The sequence below is a fragment of the Oxyura jamaicensis genome, chromosome 3 (genome assembly GCF_011077185.1).
Source record: "Oxyura jamaicensis isolate SHBP4307 breed ruddy duck chromosome 3, BPBGC_Ojam_1.0, whole genome shotgun sequence".
In the NCBI taxonomy this organism is placed as follows: domain Eukaryota; kingdom Metazoa; phylum Chordata; class Aves; order Anseriformes; family Anatidae; genus Oxyura; species Oxyura jamaicensis.
The window spans coordinates 88195086-88213035 of record NC_048895.1 but is presented as its reverse complement, the minus strand read 5'-3'; the positions used below and the strand labels follow the sequence as shown (position 1 = coordinate 88213035).

Below are 17950 nucleotides of genomic sequence, written 5' to 3'. Positions count from 1 at the left end.
TCTAAATATCAATACAAAAGAAAAAATATTACACATTAAGACAGATGTTTTCAGATACAAGCAAAACGTTATCAGCTTAAAGTGGGGGTTTCTTCGTCACTAGTAATTCAAACATTGGTATTTATTTCTAGGTAGTGTTGCTCTAGAAATCAAACTGCAAAGTAAAAAGGGAAGATGTTAAGCATTACTAATTTTGTAGATGTTAGAATATTAATCTTTGCAATAAAATGTAGTGCATAGCTGCATTTATATTTTGGGGTGTGTAATTTAAGCCTAGCTAATACACTTCCCTCAGAAAGGACCTCGTTTGATCATAGAGTAGACACCAAACCAAAGAACAAAAAGGTGAAGTTCCTACTTTTTTGAGAGAAATACCGAAATATTTAGTCTTATTCTGAAAACTCAAGCTCATTCTCATTCATTGAATTCCCCAAACCTATGTTTCCATCCCTCTTTAACACTCCTTTCAAATTTGATCAGTTGTAAAAGTTTTGTTTGTTTGTTTGTTTTCTCAAAACAAGTAATATATTGCTATGTCTATCTGTTGTGCACTTTCTGGAGTTTTCATGCTTTCTAGAATTTACTGTCAAAAATACTTGCACGTTTCTTGCATGTATTAAGTTGTTTTTACTTACTAATTTTCATCTTAGTAATTAATTTAGGTTACCCCAAGTTCTTAGTATTGTAAATACAAGTTTCTCTTTAAATGCAGTATTCCATAACTTCCATTATTTGTGATTATGAATCAGAATAACAGTTGAAGAATATAGAATATCCTGTCCTGTTCTGAATTGAGAAGTACATTGCATTTTACTGTTTTCTTTAAATTTGCTTTTTCCAAATTAAGAGACATTCATTTCAAACCTTTGCTGTTCTTAAAATAGACCATGGTTTCTTCTTGCTCTACCACTAGTGACTTTGTATAATTATATGTGGCTCATGTTAGTATGTGAGGCCTTGCTAGGTGACAAATAATTTTTCATGTTATTATGTGAGGCCTTTATGAGACAAATAATTTTTCAGTGTACCTTTTGTTGGCTTCAGGCAATCAGAGCAGTATATTACTGCTGCAGCAACTTGATACTATTACACCACAGGTCAAAATTACATGAGGAGCTCCTGAAGGTAATCAGATGTTACTCAGAAAAGTCCCTGGCCTGATATTACTGACCAATAAAAAAATAGCAAGTATGAGTGCTAACCTAGCATTGTAAGGAATGTAAACAATGGTGGACAACTACACTATCTTCCTGGCCTCCTGCATTATGCAGTACTTTATTATTTCTCTCACTAATCCTGAATAATCCTGCACTTCAGGTAAGTCTGTCTTTAACAGAAATATGGTTTCCACGTGAAAGACATGAACAGCAGAGACTTCACAAGTTTCCTTGATTGTTGCAGAGTTTCTTGTCAATCCCACATTTCAAAATGTGTTTTCTTCTTTACCCTTGAGCATGTAGCTTGACATTTCAAAACCTAGTTTTTTGTCATGTCTGCCTTACATTGAAGAGACATTTGAGACATTTCTTCAAAGTTCCCGCATTTTTAAATACAGACTGTGTGTGGAGTCATTCATAGCCTGCTTTCACTATGTTAAGTATATTGAAATCTATATTTGCAGACTATAATTACAAAGTTTTGGAAATTAATGTTTAACTTCAGTTGGATATCTTTGTAGCAGAAATTTTCCCTGAAATTAATGCATTTAAAAAAATCTGAAAGTGATTTAATTTTATTTATATAATATTTTAGTGAATTCCAAAAATTCTCTTAATACAAAACATCAATGCAAATTTGTTAAACAGCTATACTGTGAAATCTAGAAAATGTTGGTTTTTCTTTCTTATACATAAGAGCCAGGCCCAGAAGGTAGCTAGCATGCACAGCAGTTTGTGAAGTAGTTTCTGTGCTCTGCTTCTTATGGGTATCTTCCTGAACTCCTGGGCACTTTTGCTGGGATCTGGGAACTTCTGACAAGTGGACAGTAAACTTTCCCTGTCCAGCATACACGTTCTCAAATATGGTGGTCACAGGGCATAGGACCCAGGTACAACTGCAGTAGCTGTCAGACTCTTGGACCCAGGCAGCTTCAGAGGGAGAATGCAGCTCTGCAAGTCTCAGGCTGGAGACAGTGCCTGGGGCCTCCTGCTGAAGCTGGGGCCCACTGCAAGAGGTGTGCACTTGTCAAGGAATTCAATTTCAAGTTCCTCAAGATCAAGTGAAAGAGATGCAGCATGATGTCAGCAAACTGCACAGCATCAGAGAGAGTGAGGAGATTGACCAGATCTTTCTCTGAGATCCTTCTGTTAACAGAGCAGGGGAATTGGTGACAAAGGACAAAGAAAAAGCAGGTACCCAATGCCTGCTTTGCCTCAGGCTTTATCAGTACAGCCAGCCTTCAGGAATCCCAGGCCCCTGAGACCAGAGAGAGTGTCTAGTGAGGAAGGCTTCCCCAGCCTGGTACTCTTCCTCTGAGGGAACACATAAACTGGATGTAAAAGTTCATAGGGCCTGATGGGTTGCACCCACCTGTGCTGACAGACCTGGCTAATGTCATCACAAGGTGACTCTTGATTGTCTTTGAATGGTTGTGTCAACTGGGAGAGGTTCCTGAAGACTGGAAGAGAGCAAATATCACTTCATGAAGGGTAAGAAAAAGATCCAGAGAACTACAGGCTGATCAGCCTGCATGATGTGATGGAAAAAAAAAACTCTCCTGGAAACCATTTCCAAACGCATGAAGGATAAGAAGATGATTGGGAGTTACCTCCATGGATTTATGAAGGGGAAATTGTGCTTATTGCTTATTACCTTATTGCCTTCTACAGTGAGGAGATTAGCTTGATGGATGGGAAGAGAACAATGAATGTTGTTGATACCAAGTAAAGCTTTTGATTCCCTCTTCCATAGTATCATTATAGGTGACAAAGGACAGGTTAGATAAGGAGGACATTGAGGTTAATTGAAAACCGGCTGAATAACTGGGTGAAGAGGGTTGTGATCAGTGAAACAAGTCTAGTCAAAGACAAGTCACTAATGGTCTCAGTACTGGAGCCAATCATGTCCAATGTCTTCATTAATGACCTGTACAATGGGGTAGAGTGTACTCTCAGCAAGTTGGCAGAGAACTGTATGAAGAGGAATTGCATGAATTTCAACAAGACCTGCATCCAGAGAGGAATAACCCCTGGCATCAGTACACACTGGAGGCAGGCAGTCTGGAAAGCAGCTGTGCTGAGAATGGCCTTGGGGTCCTGCTCGACAAACAGACCATGAACCAGCAATGCACCTACCTGGCCAAAAATCCAGTAGTATCCTGGGTTGCATTAGAAGATGACTAGCACATCGAGGGAGATATCCTTCCCCTCAGCACTGGTAAAGCCACATCAAGAAAGATAAGGGCTTACTGGAGTGTGTCTAGCCCAGGGCCACAAAGAGAATTAAGGAGTCTGGAGCATCTCTCACAAAAAGAGAGGTGAGAGGGTTGGGGCTCTTCAGCCTGGAGAAGAGAATGCTCGTGGGGATCTTACCAATGTATATAAATACCTGAATGTGTTTAAATAGCTGATGAGGCAGTGAAGAAGAGAGAAGCTAGACTTTTTCAGTAGTACCCACAGATGGGACAAGAAGTAGTGGGCACAAATTAGAAGACAGGAAATTCTGTCTGAAAACAAGAAAACACTTTTTTTTTACTGTGATTGTTATCAAATATTTGAATAGGTTGCATGGAGAGTTTGTGTAGTCGTCATCCTTGGAGATACTCAGAACTCAAGTGGACACTGTTGTGGATATCCTGCTGCAGGTGGCCCTGCTTGAGCAAAGGGATAGGACTAGATAATCTCAAGAGATTCCTTCCAACTCAAACAATTCTGTGATTTTTATGTAACTCTCTCTAGCTTACTCTCAGCATAGCTGCCAGCAACTTCATTTTTATGGATTAACAAGATTTTGGGGAATGTTCTGTGTATATATTTAAACGAACCAATTCTCCACTATGGTGGTTTCCCTGATTCCAGTGATGAATTCAGTTCAAACAATTACAAGTCTTTCCATGATACCGCAGCCATATTATTGACTCTGTTCCTTAGGAAGTTGCAGGTGTCTTGAAGTAAATATTTTTGAACCAACTTCCTTATTTCCAATTTGTGTGTTTATAACACCAAATACTTCACTTAGGAGTAGGTTGTTTTAGCATTATCTCATTGATAAATGAAATCCCTCAAAAAACTGAGAGCTGTAATATCCGTTGTTTGACAATTGATCTCAATAAAATGGCGTGTTTGGAAGGACCTTGTGAAATCACAATACCTACCTATTAAATAATCAATTTACTGTCTGAGATTGCAATTTTTCCTAATCAAGTATGAGCAAAACTATTATGACACTGAGGAAGATCTTCCTAAATAATTGGGTGGGGAATTGTTATATTTTCTGAACTCAATTACTTAAAGTGACATACAAATATCAAAATGAATTTAAATTCAGGTTGCATTTATCTGGTTTATAGAACTTAAACATTTCTTTGACATAATTTGTTTTCTAGTTCAGTGAGTAAATGTAGTACTCAACCAATTGTAAAACAAGCTTTACAGAGCAATGATAATTACTGCATAGTAGGTTAGGCTCCTGGCACAGCACAAACAATATTTTTCACAGCTACAGCTCTGGAGTTTTGGAATCTCTTTTAATCTTCTCATTCCTTCCTGACTTTGATGTAAGTTGTTTTTAAGTATGTAAAGCTCCAGTCTGATTTTCTCTTTAAGATGGAGTGCTGTACATTCCTTCACTTGGGTGTTGAACAGTCTAAAAATGGTTAATGTAGAAGAGGGAGATAATTTGTTTTTTCAAACAGAGTGTTTCTAAATTAAAAGCAAAGAGCCACTAATATACGGTACATGTTCAAATATATATATATATGTATTTTCCCCCTTTGGTGTTTAAAACTGGTAATAAAATAAATAAATAAATAAATAAAAATAATAAAAAAGTTGGTTGTAGTTTAGAATACTGAAGAAACAATCATCAATTAGAAAATACTTTTATCATTTTTAATTTATTTATTTTCCATAGAAGTCCATAGTTTCCATAGTTGTATCTTCCATAAAATACAACTTTTAATCACAAACCAGAAATTATTTCAAGATCTCATTTAGAATTTTCAAACCACTTTCCAAATACTTTATTACTTTTTTATGTCTCTTAGCAAAAGGCATAGCAATTTGAGAGAATAGGAGATTGTTTCTTATACTTAAAGCGTAAGGTGTTCATTATAAAAAATCTAAATGCAGTTGAAAAATATCTTTAGAAGTGATTGTGAATTAAAAATGCACTCCTGTGGATACACTTGAAAAACTGTGATTGACTCTGTGTAGAGATTTGTTAGAAATAGAGGCACTGAAGAATTTAGGTTGTAGCGTTTTATTCTTGACATTGCTATGCCTGTTTAAGGCCTTTTTGATGTTTATTAAATACATTTGGAAAGTAATATATAGTCTGGCTAGGTGATCTCTTTTAGCATTTTATAGATACAAAAGAAAAGTAAGTAGGCTTTATTGGAAATCATGCCTAAAATTAGAAAGCCAAGGTTGAGTGAAGGAATACTTCTGCATTAGCAAAGAGTTCCCAAGTGAATTCCCTTCCATAACAGGGGATTAGGATCTTGTGTGTTGTGGGCCATGCTTCTGTGAAAGGCTTTAATGATGTATGAGGTGTAGATTTTCACTTGTTTTCTGCAATCTGCTTATTTTCTGGCCTTATTTCCTGAGAGTTTATTCAGGTTTAACATTTAATATAGAGGTGAATTTGTTATATACCAGCTACCATCATATATCCTCAAGGCCACGGTTAATAGGAGTGAAGAAATTGTACATTCAAGTCCTAATACTGTTTTACCAAAGTAGACAAGGTTTCAGTGACTACAGGGTGGATTTTCAATGTAAGGAAACAGAATATCCAAACTGTAAGATGTCTAGGGATTAACATTAAAAGTTTTGCAGCTTTGACACTACCACAGTTACTGATAAAACCCCTATTAGCAGCACTTGTGTAGCGTTAGGCAGTTAAATGTCAAAGCCATCTTTAAATATTACCAAAATGATTGTTAAATACCCAATGGAAAACAGTGACTGTATTTGGGCTGTGGATTTTGTAGACTTTTAATTTTCACATTGTGATCTCTTGAACAGTGGATGGGGATCCTGGACAGGAGTCCCCTGTCCTACAGGCATTTGGTAGCTGCACGCTGTTTAGTTATGTCAGTTTCTTCTCTCTCCAGTTGTAGAAAGCGAGCAGGGTTCGATTGCTCTGGCAAAGTGTATCAGCTTTGAGGAATGAGGCAAAGGAAAGCCTTGTTTGTGTATTCCCAGGTAGCTCAGACGCAGGGCTAATTCAGCCTGCCTGGTTGTTGAGCTGCTTTGGGCACATCGAGAAGCAATCTTGTAACTCCTCAGAGTCTGCTTGTATGGCTACATTTAGGTGCCCAAGGGGCTGCCGAGGTGTCCATGCACTGGGCACTGAGATGGGTGTCCTTGCTTTTCTTCTTCCTGCTTCAGGTGTATCTGTCCCAATTTTAGGCTGTTTTTGAGGCTTATGTAAGGGAATCTCAGTTTAGCCTGGCAAACAAGTTACATAAACCTCATTAATCTTGTCCAATAACTGCAGGAGTTAGGGCTTTAAATCCAGCTTCCTACTTTCTCTAGAACTAGTTCCTGTTTTGAAATGTGATGATGTGTGTCAGGGACTGCTAATTAGCTGTTTCCCATGAAAAATCCCACAGGCTTATTTTAAGAACTTCTGCCTTCATTCTCGAGTGTGGGTTCTTTAAATTATCAATTTCATTTTGCAAATCGTGTCAGTGTTCCTACATAAATCCGCTCAATTTTATCCTAAAATAATCTGCAGTTTATTTTAGGCACCGGGATTAGTGGTCTTACTCTTCTATAATTAGGGATACATGAATAGATGGATGTAACACGATAGGGCAGGGAGTTACAATATACATTCAGAGTTCTGCCATTGTGCATTGGGACTGCAGCGGTGCCCAGAGGCTGCAGTCAGAGCACAAATGTACGCAAGGATGCACAGAGCCCTGCTTCTCCAGAGCTTTCAATCTAACGTGAGGCAAATCTTGTCAAGTCATTTTGTTTGACAGAAATGGGGAAGAAAGAGAGGAATGAAGAGATCACTTGACTGTGTTCTTCAGCTAGGCACTCAGCTGGTGGTTCCTGAATCATAAAGTTTCTTGTTTATTTTATTTTTAATATTTTATTCTTTTTGCCCCTGACCAAGCAGTTGTTTGAATGATTTGTGTGTGTATCATAGCTGGAGTGTGTCCTGAGGAAAAGAAGAAACTAGCTTGCTGTCCAAATTAGTTCAGGGCAAGAATTTCAGAAGTCAAGGGGATAGGCTAAAATATCAGGTATATTTCAATAACTTCTTATCCCACTGATTGCCAACCAAAATTGATGCAGCACAAAGGCAATAGCAAATAACTATTTTGCTTTTATTTTCCTTAGATATTATTCTAAGTAATCTTAGACAGCTCTTGACATGACTTATTCTTTCTTTATTTTATTATTCTTTTTTAAGTTAGTGTAGGTGGTATTCTTTTTTGATTTAAAGAAATTGAATGATGCCTGGAACGTTTATTTCTATTTTGTGTTGTTTTATAACCCCAGTATTTTCTGAGTAAACTCAACAAAACAAAGGTAATGAATTTCACTTCAAATTTATTGTTTGTAGGTAATGTTTGTACAGAAAATGACACTATGCAGCTAGTCAATGCTTTATTTTTAGTGTTGTAATCTCTGCACATCTGCTTGCAAAGGGACAAGGGAACAGTTTGTAGGGTCTCTTGTGCTGGCTGTCTGCCCCATACACAGCCATACAGTGATGAGTATGGCTCTCACCGGGCTGCCAGTGCCCATTTCTGACCAGGAGACTGGAGCCATAGCTCTGCTGAGCCCAATTTGTGAGCCCAAGAGGACACCAAGGTATTTTCACGTCTTTCTTGGCAGAAGGAAGGCTCAGAATCAAAAAGTAAATATTTAGTCACAGGCTGACTCATGGTCTGCTCAAGGCAAGACCATAATGGGCTTATAAAAAAAAAATCTTCTAATTGCTTTAATTATGTTATCCTAAACAAAAAGATAAACTTTTTTCTCCTTTTACTATACTTTATATTTTGCTTTCTTTTTTTTTTCCCATACTGACTCTGGGAAGCCATGGAGAAGCAGGAGTGCTTGCCAGCAGGCAGAGCTCTACCTGTATCCCTAAAATTTAAATCTCTGTATCTGAAAGGCATTGCTACATTAGTGGTGTTAGACATATTTCTTTCTTAAAGTTTAGAATGGTGTTAATAGGAAAAAGGAAGAGGACTCCTATCAGCTTTTTCTAGAAAAGCATCTAGAAAAAGCTGATACATCATTTCAGAAATACCTTTTTTACCTATTTATTTTTGGTATGTTTGTAGTGATCACTGAATTGTCTGTAATGGTTCATAAGACTAAGAAACAGGCTAATATCCGTAGAACAGCTCAATCAGAAATGTTCATGCTAGTGAAAGTGTGTTTACACTTATGAACCAGTAAAGAAAATAGTTCTTGTGCCTTTTACGCTGGCCATAAAAGTAGAAGAAAAACAAAGAATGCATGATGTGATAAAAAATAAATAAATCTAGAAACATCTAACTTGAATTCTTAGAATTTTTGCCCCTCTCTGAAAGGGAAAATGTCAGTATTTTTATTTTGTATTTAATTTTCGGTATTTTCATTTATTTTTGATCCTCTAAAAATACAGATTTGTGACTGTTCTAAATGTTTTATGTACACATGGCACAGGTTGTAATGCTTGGATAAAAGGTAGGGCAAGTGTTTATTCTGTTTCAGTAGGTAAGTGTTCCGGTAATTAATAAATCACATTGAAAAATAACTGACCCCTTTTTTTTTTATAACTGATATTTTTCAGAAAGCTTTTCAAGTCTCGACCTGGCAATATGTCATAAATCACATTTTAGCTCATCTTGTAAATAAAGGCGAAATTGCCTTTTAAACATGTTGCGTGTTTTCCTGTGTAATTAACACCTCATTCACAGTTGTGTCTGCCAGTCAAAGCCCTGCCTTCTTTCCCGTGACACTTCCTTGATACTTTGTTTAGACTGCTGTGATTTTAAGTGTCATCCTCAGGATGCTTTAAATAAGTCCAAACAGGAAAGGGAAGGTGCTTCAAGAAGTCAACAGTATAGATCATTATAACTCAGAGGAACTATTTTAAAAGTATGAAACAATTTATATTTGTTTATTACTCACATCATTATCTCAATCTGGTTTTATGCTTTCTCAGAAAGTTTACTGTTTTTCAAGAAAGCTGGGAAATATTAATTTCCATCTGCCTTTCTGAACTAGAAATCAGTCCAAAAGTCACACATCTCAACTTTGGGATGTAAAATCGAAATAGGAATTTGGCATGTGGGGTGAAGGCCCAGAGATGCATACTCTGATAGTTCATAAGCTTTTATTTCAAGCTTTCATTTTATATTCAGTGGCAGTGCTAGCTAGCAACAGGCTCTCTTTTTTGTGTGTGTGTACATATCTTTCCCAGTGTTGTGGCCTCTTATGCCAGGCTAGCTACATGGTTACTCAGTGAACAAAATCCAGAACTGACCAAACTTAAAAATTAATCTACTTTTTTTTTGGGGGGTATCTGCAATTGAGATGAGTTGCTTGCTCTGGTTCATCACATGGCTGCACAGAGGACATGTCATGGGGTGGGTGGTGAGGGACAGGATAGCTTTGAAGCCAGTATAGGCACCTGGCACCATATAGTACAGTATAGACATCATATTTTGATTCTGACAATTCACCCTGAGCTGCCCCAGTTGTAGCTCTGCATGTGCGAGTACTGGCAGGATTAAACAGCTCAGCACATAGCATATGTCTCAGCCAGTTAAGACCTGGGAATTTGGCACTCCAAATATGCTGAGCTTTTTTTTTTCTTTTTTTTTTTCTTTTTTTTTTTTCACGCTGCCCTTAAAACACACTGACTGGCTCATAAAGCCACGGTGGCAGTGTACATGTAGTATGTCACAGCCCAGTGAGTGAAACATATCCCCACAGCCCTTGTTTGGTTCTTTCTTCAGCTTGAAGGGCTTCAAACCATGCTGTCCTGCTCCTCAGGAGCACCCCTGACATCTAGGCAGTGAGTTACCCTGGTGAGGAAGGGATTTTCCACCCCTACTGCCATCCATCATCGTGTTTACCCTCAGTATAGTTTGAGATTAAAGAGGCAGAGCATGAGAGTGGTTTCCTACAGATCAGGAGTTTCACCTGTAGCATGAGGCAGCAGTTTCCCTCTCTGTTCCTGTTTACTTCTGCAGCTTGTGTGATGTCATTTAATTAGATACAGAAGAAGGGCTAAATACAGGAATTGTAACTTGCAGAAATATCCCCATGTGTTAACTGTGAGCTGTCAGCAAGCATTTTCATTATTTTTTAATTAATTTTATAAGCCACATTTTCACCAGGACATCCCCCTAATGCTTTTTGTTAATTTATGTTTGCTATATGCAAGGGAAAAAAATAGTCCTTAAGGATATAACACTGTTTTTTTTTGGTGGTGGTGGTGCTGGGTTTGTTGTTGTTGTTGTTGTTTTTTGACATCAGACCTAGATATTAGTTGTTCTCAGCTGTTGTTTCTAAAAAATGTTTATTGGATTTTAGCGTGGCAATAAAGATTTAAATTACTGTAAAATACTTCCATTTTTATGTTGATCTTCCTTAAAATAATAATAATAATAATAATAATTGTGTGAAAACAGCGGTTGTTCAATTGAGTGCTGTGCTTAAAAAAAAATGCAATATTTGTAGGTGCCTGTTTTTAGGCTGAGTGGAAAGTCTCCTGTTAATTTAAGTAGACTTATGAACCTTGACGTTTTAGCGCAAATGATGCTGCCTGTGCATTAGAAGGTGAATTGTTTTCGCAAATAAACCTCTGACTGTTTTCTGCTTGTTCTCACATCCCAGAGAAGTATATGGGTGTTTGTTAATTGGATTGCACTGCACATTTGTACTTAATGTACAAGTCAGGGTGACTACTGCTGCATCACAGTTCAGCATCACAAACTGGTATATTCAGAGAAAATACAATTTTACACATCATCAGGATGCTCTGTTTATAGCACTATCGATGTTCATTCACATGAGACATAGCTTTCAAATGTGACAGTAAATGTTACACTGATGCAAATATACTGTTTTAATAATTATGACAAAACAATCCTAAAAGTACTATACATAGGTAGTGCAGTGAAGTATTCACTTTGGTTAGTTTTGGAATATCTTCCTACTAAATAAGACAATAAATCTTTCTTTTGAACAAAATTCTTATTACAGGATCAGTCATTGGCAATAACATTTATTAACATCTGCTGCTCTTTTTTGTTTCCAGGGAAGACGAGGCAAGCCAGGCCTCCCTGGAAAACCAGGACCGCCAGGACCTCCTGTGAGTAATAGCAAGGGGAATGGGAAATTTCCACCCTTATCCTAGAACAGTAAACTTTGATAACATTTTTATACCAGCTTATACCTGATCATAGTTATAGTTGGAAACAGATGATCAGTGTTTTCTCTGCTGTATCAAACAGCTGCTGTACCCAGCCTTTTGATACAACAAAGAGAAGGGGACTGTATCCACAAATATGGGAGACTACGCAGAACAATGCAGCAGTGAAAGAGCAAGATGCAAACTGCCGTGGAGGAAACAGAAATTATCTGGCATTTCAAAGAAAGACCGGCCATGTATACTAAATGTGAATACTGTGCATTCATTCACTTTACAAAATGCGTGATGCTCTGAAGAAGAAGGGATAATTTCTGTCTCAGAGGGGGTAATTTGAAAGATGAAGGACTGTGTGAAGCATGTGCCAACTGTCTGAATGGTGGGGAGGATTATACCCAGCACTGGAATGAGCACTCAGCTGTGGTTCAGATGAGTTTACAGAAGAATTAAAAGATTAATACATGACTCTATGAAAGGATTTGTAGTATGAAGCACTAAAGGTTTTAGCTCAGATCTAAGAGGTTTGGGATTTATTTTTTTAAGAGATCCATGATTTCAAATTTGAAATCAAGCATGAATCTGGTCTATTTTAGCCTATAATGAATGCAGTCATCTTCTGGTAGAGGAAGACATGATCATATTTGTAACATTCCCTATATATTTGTAAAAATGCTACCATGCACAAATATAAAACAGCCATTAATTTGTGGAATAAGTAAACTGCTGCTGCTTCACATTCATAGTATCAAGCAAGGATTTCACAATTCCTTTTTCTTCTTACCTGAAATAAAGGTCAGCAGTTTACATGTTGGAATATTTGATTCATCTACTTAAAACTCAGAGCAAGGGAAAATTTCTAGGCTTATTTCTAGAGAAGAGAATGATGTTGCATTAAATAGAATGAATACATTGAAATATATGTCATTTACACTCATCTAAAACCAAAACCACATAAATGTTACAAATCATATTTATTTCCCTTTTGCTTTGCAAGGAGTGTTCAGAAATAAATTGATAATGGTGTTCATTTATCCTGCATAAAGCTAAGTAGTTAAAAATCCCTCTATCTCCCTCTCCTCCCCTACATAAAGTCATATTAAAGCCTTGTTTATTTGAGTCTTTTGTACTCTTTGGATTGCTAATGCTAAAATGATATTGCAGACTGGGGGTATCCAAACAGAGGAAGGGTGTGATGCAGAATCCTTCTTAATACAAATGCCAAAAATTACCTTTAAAGAAAAAAAAATAGAAAATAAAAACATAGCAGAGACCTAATCTGCTTAACTTTTTGTGAACCAATGAAAAGCTGTTTCTCCATTACAGATTTCTGTTATCATAGATTTGCTCGCAGATCAGGCTTTGGGAAGATGTATGATCTTTGACAGACATACCAGAAACCTTCAGTGGAAGCTAAATTGCAGTTTTATTACTGAAGCCTATTTCAGATTTTCCTACAGCAATGCAAAGCTCAGCTTTGTCAGCATAGAAGCATCTGTATAAAGAGCTCTGTCTGGGGACCGTACCCCAGAAAAGCATTCTTCAAGCAGTTATGGCCTAAATATTGGTTAAAGGTATTTGTTTCTGGTATAGTTGTTTTGATGCAGTCCTTACTTTAGATACAGCTACAGTAGCATCTTGAATTCTTTTTCCAGTACTGACAAAATAGTATAGAAAAAGCATACTGTATAAGCAGTAATGCTTATTAATGTGTAGTACCCTCATAATTAAAGTGCTAAAGCTGGTACATGCTGGAAAGATTGTAACATGATTCATCACTTCTCCCATCTTTCTCAAGGCTCAGAACATACTAAGTTTTGCTGTATTGTACTTCCAGCTATTAACAGTAACTCTGCTTGTAATAGTAGTGGCAGCCTCTTCATCCATATGGATATATGGTCAGCCTCTGCTTTGGCTTCTGAAGTACGACAGAACTATCACACCTGCAGGCTGGTTGCTATCATAAGTTTGGCATATATACATTTGGTGTTTGGCTCATGCTTCAAACGAATAAGAAAAAAATATTTCAGAAAAAGGAGAATCAGTCATTAATTATGAAGGTAGCTACAGTACACACTGAGTGTTAACAAAATTACCTAATTTATTTATCAGTTTATGCCATGTGGCTGAGTACCTAATTTAGATATTAGGAGAACAGCCAGGTGTTTAGCAACGACAAAAAAAAAAAAAAAAAAAAAAAAAAAAAAAAAAAAAAAAGCTGTAAGAAGGAACGTTCTGCCACCTGGAGGAAGTTAGTGAACAGATGAAAGGATGCATGCAACGCTCAGGAGATTTGATATACAGGACAATTCTAAAGGGGAGGAAGGACTTATGAGACCACAATCTGAACAGTCAAAAGGTCTGTAAATTGGACATTGCTAAGGGGTGACACGAGTTTTGATCAATCAAAATAATTACTTTTCAGCTACCTCTGGCATTGCAGCAATTAAGGTTTTCTTTATATTCCCATCTGCCTCTACTCTGACTTTTCTAACACTTTCTCAATACCTTATTATTTTTTATTTTAGCCTGTTTTCTGGGTAATTTTTCCCATGTGAAACTGATGTTTGTACTTAGTTTCCAGTCCCTTAACATCATCTGCACATCTTTGGTTAAAAACCCCCATCACTTTGTCAGTACTGTAGATCTCTTGGCACATGGTGATAAAACTACTCAGTTAAAGCAGGACTCCCTGTGCATCTCTTCCAGGCAACCTTTCTTGTGTCACTTTTTCCCTTTGGAGCAAATCCTGTGCCCTCAAAAGGCAAGGAATCAATGAATATTTTTCCTGACTGGTTATAAGAACTATTTCCCTATGTTTATCCATATTGATGATCTCTAGGTCCTTTGAGTATTTTTTTAAGGTTTATTAAACATTGTAGACTTTTAAAATGCTCAGTTATTCCCTTCTGATTCGGAATTCATGGTTTGCATCCATGCTTTCTGATGTTGTTTTTGAGTACTGTTCTGTTATATCACTGCTAGAGAGCTGAGATGTGTGCTCACACATCACACTCCAGTGCACAACAATTTATGCTGAAAACAAGGAATCCAAATAGTTTAAATAGAACAGCAGCTCCCTCTAGTGCTTTTGGATCGCTTCCTCCCTCTTAAAACTAAATCTGTTAAATCCACTATTCCTGTCTCCCTCAAAACCATTCTGGGTATTACAACTGTGAAATCAATCTCTGTACTCTTCAAGTGTGTTTCATACATTTTCTCGTCTGTGTTTTCTTCTGAAGTCCTCTGAAAGAGATACTGTCTCTTTCACATACGGTTATCCCACACTGCATGGTTCTACGTTGAAATCAAAATGCTTTCATAAATGAAACAAAAAGAAGTACTCTCATAGTAGGATGATATGAGGTTTTAAGTATTTTGATCTTATTGTAGCATTTTGATCTTATTGTAGGGCTGAACCGAGAGTTTTCTTCTCTGGTAGCAGCTAACAAAAACATCTACAGGATTTAGCAACACAGAAGGGGTTACCAGCAAAGCACAGTGTTTTTTTTTGTTTGTTTGTTTGTTTGTTTTTCCCCATGTTTAATGCGTAGACTTTCTAGTTCCAGCAACAGTATTTTTTTCAGTACTTAAAAGCATATGTATGGAAGATGTTTGACCTTAATATTTATATGCTCTTGGCCTAGTGATGCAGTGGCCCAATTCTGTAATCTTTACTTAGGCAAAATGCTTTTCAGGTCTAGGGCTGGTAGGTAGGTGCTTGGTTTTGTTCAGAGTTCTGTTAAGAGACAATCATTTGTGTTTCTACTTGTCCTGCTCCCAACTGCTTGATGTCTGGCACTGTTTTATGTATTATGGTCATTTGTGGGAGATATTGATACTGAAACAGGGTAGTACAGGACACATCACAGATTTTGTGAGAGCTGTCTAAGGTTGCCTTATTTCTGTAAATATCACCAAAAAAAAAAAAAAATAGTAGTAGTTTTACTGGTTTCTCCATCAAGTGTTCAAGTGTTGACCTTATCTTTTCTGTCCCAGTTTTCTCAGCCTCTGCTGGAACAGTTAGGACTGGAAGGATTCCATTTCTTGGTAGTTCCCATTGCAGAGTAGCATCAAACTGTTTTAAAAATAAAGAGTGACAAGCCAGAGTTGTGCTACATACTTCAACTAGTGAAGCAGTGTTCTCTGGGGTGAGTCAGAGTTAAGATTTCTGCCCAGTGATACTGTTTGGCAGAAGGGCAATGCTGTCAGCACTGTTTTTAAAGGTGGGAAACATGAGAACTATATGATTTGGCCAAGTATCATCTTGTCCAACAAGCTGTATGTGTCAGAGCTGGCAAATCAACCTTGGGTCTCCTAAATCAGAAGTTAATGCACTGCAATCAAGATTATTCATCTTCTTGCATCTCTGCTGTTTTATACCAGCATATCCACAGTTATTGTTTGCAGCCCAAATGGATTTGCTTCAGATTTGCTATGTGAAGTTTCTTTAGGCAGGAAACTGAAGCATCAGCTTCTTTATATTAAGAACTGGTTCACCAGTTCCCTTTGCAAGGGGCTGAACTTCCGATCTTTATCAACGTAATCATCCTTCTCTTGAAGATTAGCTTAAAGTCTCCTTAAAGTCTTAAATTAAAATAAGGTTTCTTTTTCATTAATGTTCCATATGAGGCGATGGAGAAGTTCACAGGCTACTTGAGTTTCTTCATTTAATTCCATATACTTGGAATTGGTCTCATTTAATTCAGTACGTATGCCAGTGCCACCAGCCTACTTATCTTAAGTAGCCAGCAGTTTGCCTTGGAAATCTCATTTCCTCTGCCTTGGAAAATACTGTCATTCTACCAATATTTTGAAAGTGAATGAATGTTATCAGTTAATTACAATAAACAGAAAATCAAAAGTAATGGTAAGTGAAAATTGTCAGTAGCATTTCTGGTATTGTTGGACATTCTGCTGCTTTTCAGAAGAAAGTTGGAAATGCTTACATGATAGTATGGGAATGGCTGGCAATGATTGGTCATATTGTTTCTGTGCATTTAAGTTTTTAAATTCCATATCAAAATGTATTTTAATGTATTCTATTGTGGCAGGCCATCATGCTTTTATCATGCTTTCTTTTCGGAATAGTTATACAATATCATACATCTGCACTGATGGGTTTCACGTTCTTTTTCCATTACAGTAATCAGAAGAGCAGTATTTTACTTCAATGGGTAGGCGCAGATCTGAAATGGATGAATAAAGTGATTACACTGAGTCACTTTCAGTGCTGTGTTCTCAGAAATGGGCTGTTCTTGAGGTGCGACCAGTACATTTCACTTGTTACACATTTTACTATGCAGACTGTGAGATTGGGTAGACTTTTTCTTTAAGTCTAAAGACAAGACTTTGTCTTGTCTTTACAGAAGTGCAGTCAAACTAGAAAAGGGAGAAAAATACATTATAAACCCCAGTAATTTCACAATTTGTAGCTATTTTCTTTTAAACACCTGTATTTCTATTCCTACCTTGACTATAGAAGTAACATCTGAAACCTGCTTGTGATTTTGGAAAATAATCAGGATGTTTTCAGTTCTTTTCTTATTCATACACATGTATTCTCTGTGTGCTTTGGTTACCTCAATTACATGACTTGATAGACAATATATATATATATATATATATATATATATATATATATATATATATAAAAAAAAATCCCTGATCGATTGCTCAGTTGAGCTTTTGATTGGTAGTTGCAGAGGAGCAAGTTTGAAAAACATCCAAAGTGGCAGATGTGCAAAATTCTCGTTCAGAAGACAGAAATTGTCTGCACAGTAATTCTTCAGCTTCTGTTAATTTCATTGCTTGTGCACTTGCAAACCAATAATACTAGTTCGTTTATTGCTTGTAGAGACTTCAGAGTGGATTATGCAGCCATATTAGTGGGGAGAACTAATGTGGAAAGGAAGAAAAAGGCTGGAGTTTAGGAAGACACCCTTGAATAAAAATATTTTCTGTTGCTGTACAAAATGTTATTCTTTTCATTCATTTTATTATAAAAAGGCAGATGGAATAATTACATTTATGTCAATTTTTGAAAATGGGAAGACTAAAACAAAGAGGTGGCTTGCCTCTAGTAATGCAAAGCCTGTGACATAGTCGAGAATCCAGCCCAAGTGCCCTAAGTTCCCCTCAGCTGCCTTAGTCACAAGACAGTTCTGAGGTTTCTTGAGGTTATGTCATTTTCTCAAAACAGTGACATATAGAAAGGCTTTCAATTTTGTCAAAAATGATTTATTTGATGTACAAATAATATTTGAGAGGTCAGGTTTGGTGGCAGATAGAGCATCTGATCCTTCCTGGATTGGATTAAATTGCATTATTGCTGTGGTTTCATTTTTACTGGTTTCCACAGACGGCAGAGTGGATTATGCAGCCATATTAGTGGGGAGAA

The 17950-nt window shown here is 37.0% G+C and overlaps 1 protein-coding gene across 9 annotated transcripts in view; it reads left to right on the top strand.

Annotated features, from left to right (window-relative positions):
* The window catches only part of COL19A1 (collagen type XIX alpha 1 chain), a 219392-nt gene that overhangs the window by 138301 nt on the left and 63141 nt on the right, over nt 1-17950 (top strand). For all 9 annotated transcript variants that reach the window (XR_004749526.1, XM_035322084.1, XM_035322088.1 and 6 more), the window contains one exon: nt 11443-11496. Coding sequence is in view for 8 of the 9 variants with exons in the window: in XM_035322084.1 (XP_035177975.1) it covers nt 11443-11496 (54 nt within the window). In the remaining variant the exon portion in view is untranslated. The remainder of the gene's footprint in view (nt 1-11442; nt 11497-17950) is intronic.